The sequence below is a fragment of the Silurus meridionalis genome, chromosome 11 (assembly GCF_014805685.1).
Source record: "Silurus meridionalis isolate SWU-2019-XX chromosome 11, ASM1480568v1, whole genome shotgun sequence".
Classification (NCBI taxonomy): Eukaryota; Metazoa; Chordata; class Actinopteri; order Siluriformes; family Siluridae; genus Silurus; species Silurus meridionalis.
Genome location: NC_060894.1, coordinates 6497501 through 6500931, shown reverse-complemented (window position 1 = coordinate 6500931; position 3431 = coordinate 6497501). Strand labels below are relative to the sequence as shown.

Genomic DNA, 3431 nt, shown 5'->3' with positions numbered 1-3431 from the left:
TCGGGAATTGTTTGGGTAGAAAAGAAATCTTGGACCGAAGTGAATGAATGGATGGAGAGAGTGGTGGAGAGATTGTGTTGGAAGTGGATGCAAAGACTTCCTAAATGTCGCTTTTCAGTAGTTAAAATGCATTTTAGAAAAAATAATAATAATAAACTGATATATGTGCATGCATTATGTGTCTCAAGCTTTGAACGCGTCGCTCTTCATTTTGAAGAAATACTTAAAACAGAAGGGTTTTTATTTCTTCCTTTTAACCGGCGGCGCGCGAACGCGCACCCTCCCTCCATCCCTCCCTCCTTTCTTCCTGTACCCCGAACTTTATTTAGGTCCCGCGCTTCAACTTCGGTGTTACCCCACCGCCCCCCACCCCATGCGCGCACTCGCGCCCCTGAGTTACGATCCCGCATCTGCGCGCAGCCGCTGAACACCACCTCTCCCCGCGTGCGCCTCAATCTAGCGCTCCTTCAACGCGCGCACGCGCGCCCGCAGCTCGACTCTATTTCCTCTGCTCTCCTCTCTTCATCTCTCATCTCCACTCCTATCTTCATCCCTCCTCGCTCCATCTCTCCGTTTTTCTCCTGTCTTTATCTCTCTTCATCTCTCCACATCTCTCCACTCCTCCGCTGTGTTTGCGCGTCTCCGGTTTTTCTTGTCCGAGCGCGCGAGCAGTGGGGCAGCGAGAGGAGTGACGGAGCGCGTGGGGCGCATCCTGGCCGCGTGACACACACACACGCACGCACAAGGCGCGCGCGCGTCCGCACGCCCAAGCGTGATTTCGACTGGAAGATCAGAACATAAACACTGGACGAGTTTTTTTTTTCTTCTTTTCTTTTTTTCCCCTGCGAAAATCGGAAACTCAACTCCGAGACTCCTGATCAGCTCGTGCTTCATCTCCAAAAGAAGAAGAAGAGGAGATGTTCCCTCAATTCGCTTTCATTTCCCTGCTGGTTTTCTGTGTCTCAGGTTTCGGTGAGTGCATGGACACTTTCTTCATCCAGCATACAACCCGTAGCATTGGTGTGTGTTTTGTTTCTGAGAGGTTTGTGTGTGTGTGTGTGTGTGTATGCGTGCGAGAGCGTGCTTGCTCCCGTTTGCGCGAGCGCGAGCTCGTACAATCTCTTGTCTCCGTGCCGAAAGGAAAAGTGCTTTGGAATGCAAAGGATAGAGTTCACGAGCTTGGATGCAGGGCTGAATTTGTGCATTTGACAGACACGAAGTAGAACCCCAGTGCATGTCCATGTCACACCTTCCATCCATCACACATAATTCTGAAATGTTTATCAGATCCAGCAGGTCCAGGTTCAGCTCCATGTGAGTGCATTGCACTTCATGTTCATTCACATATCCGGTTTCAGTGCTATGTAGGCTGTAGTTTGTGCAGCAGATCCATCAGCACTCATTTGCTACCTCGGATATCCTGGGTTCGATCGTTTGAAGCTCAAGTTGCTGTCTGTGCATCTTTATCTCCACGGTTTTCTCCGAAAACATACATGTTTCTTCTGTATGTGTGTGTAAATGTGCGCATGATGAGCTTTCTGGATTGAATTATCTGGATCTGTCTGATCAGCAGATTCCTGAAGATTTAGATCCAGATATCAGAAAGAAAGGAATCCGAACCACACACAGTTCAGCCTGATCTTATATTCAAGAACTTTCCTGTATAATAATTGGTGTGTATATGTGTGTGTGTGTGTGTGTGTGTGTGCGTGCGTGTGTTTATTTGGAGGTTGCATTTTTGCCTAACAAGTTCATGAGGTCAGTTCTTCATCTGGGGTGAGACAAATGAAACCCTTAATCTCAGTGGCTGCGTGCACACACACACACACACACACACACACACACACACACACACACACACACACACACACACACATTTAAAATCTCCATATATACACCATATGCATACACAACACAGATACTCAACATACACACATCAAAATATCCGTATATACAAAACACATACACAAGGCACAGATTCAACACACACACACACACACACACACACACACACACACACACACACACACACACAACATTTATTATACATATGCTCAGTGATGTGCAGTCTTTATATCACTAGTAGAAGTTTCTAAAATGATAATGAATTACAATCTCATTCCCAACTCCACAGAACTCCACATTCCAAACATTCCAAACCTCCTGCTACTTTTTTTTATCCTCAATAGCCTTAAAAAACCCTTTATCTGCGTTTGCTTTTGCTCTCCTTTACATTGATATATCCATTATACAGACTCAGTGTGTACTATAGCAGGAGCAAACCCAATTAAGCTGGAGCGCAGCCAAAAGTCCAAATTTGAACCTGAAACGCGCAATAAAGCTTTTAACGTCGCCGTCGTCCGCAGCATCTCAGGAGCCTCAGGAGCCCTGGATCAAATCTTCACAGAACGCTTTTATTGCAGTGGCTTTATGAGTGTGTACACGCAGAGGTGTTCAGGCTAACAGGAAAGGTTTTATTTCCTTTTCTCACTCTCGGGATAATGTGCGTATGGGATGGGACCCAAATGAGCGATTTGGTCGGAAATGACAAACTTTTGTGGATTGCACTGGTTGGGAGCAAGAGGGTGGCAATTTGTTTTACAGAACTTTTTAATTATTTATTTGTATTCATTTTCTTTTCTTTTCTTTCTTCTTTCTCTCTCTCTTTCTTTCCAAATATAAAAATAATCGGACAATTTGTGGACTCTGTAGCAATCTGGCAAAGGAAGGAAAGAAAGAAAGAAAGAAAGAAAGAAAGAAAGAAAGAAAGAAAGAAAGAAAGAAAGAAAGAAAGGAAGGAAGGAACGAAGGAACGAAGGAAGGAGAGATACAGTAGGTAAAGAAAGAAAAGAGCAAGACGATGCAATAAAGACAAAGAGGGTGAGATGAAGGAAGGAAGGAAGGAAGAAGGAAGGAAGGAAGAAAGGAAGAAAGGAAGGAGATACAGTAGGTAAAGAAAGAAAAGAGTGAGACTAATGCAATAAAGACAAAGAGAGTGGGATGAAGGAAGGAAGGAAGGAGGAAAGAAAGAAAGGAAGGACGGAAGGAAGGAAGGAAGGAAGGAAGGAAGGAAGGAAGGAAGGAGATATAGTAGGTAAAGAAAGAAAAGAGCGAGACGAATGCAATAAAGACAAAGAGGGTGGGATGTATGGCAAAGATTTACTGGAAGGAAGGAAGGAAGGAAGGAAGGAAAACTTTTTTATTTGTACTATTTTTAACAAGTAACACAAATTTTTACTTTGGTTTAATTTTCTCATTATATTATTTAGTTTCACATCACTAACTGGAATCATCACACTTCACAGAGGCAGTTTCTTTTTCTAACTTGTCGCTAGTGTCAGGACCAGATTGCTAACTAGCTAGAAGGAGCACTAAAGCGACGATGCAAAATTAAAGTAGCAAAAGCAATATTTTTTTCATCACCTTTAGCT

General features: G+C 43.8%; 1 protein-coding gene across 3 annotated transcripts in view; it reads left to right on the top strand.

Annotated features, from left to right (window-relative positions):
- The first annotated feature begins 436 nt into the window (after positions 1–436).
- Positions 437–3431, top strand: part of kirrel3a (kirre like nephrin family adhesion molecule 3a) — a 137814-nt gene continuing 134819 nt past the window's right edge. For all 3 annotated transcript variants that reach the window (XM_046862071.1, XM_046862070.1, XM_046862069.1), the window contains exon 1: positions 437–972. In XM_046862071.1, coding sequence (XP_046718027.1) covers positions 918–972 — 55 coding nt within the window. In that variant the 5' untranslated portion in view covers positions 437–917. The remainder of the gene's footprint in view (positions 973–3431) is intronic.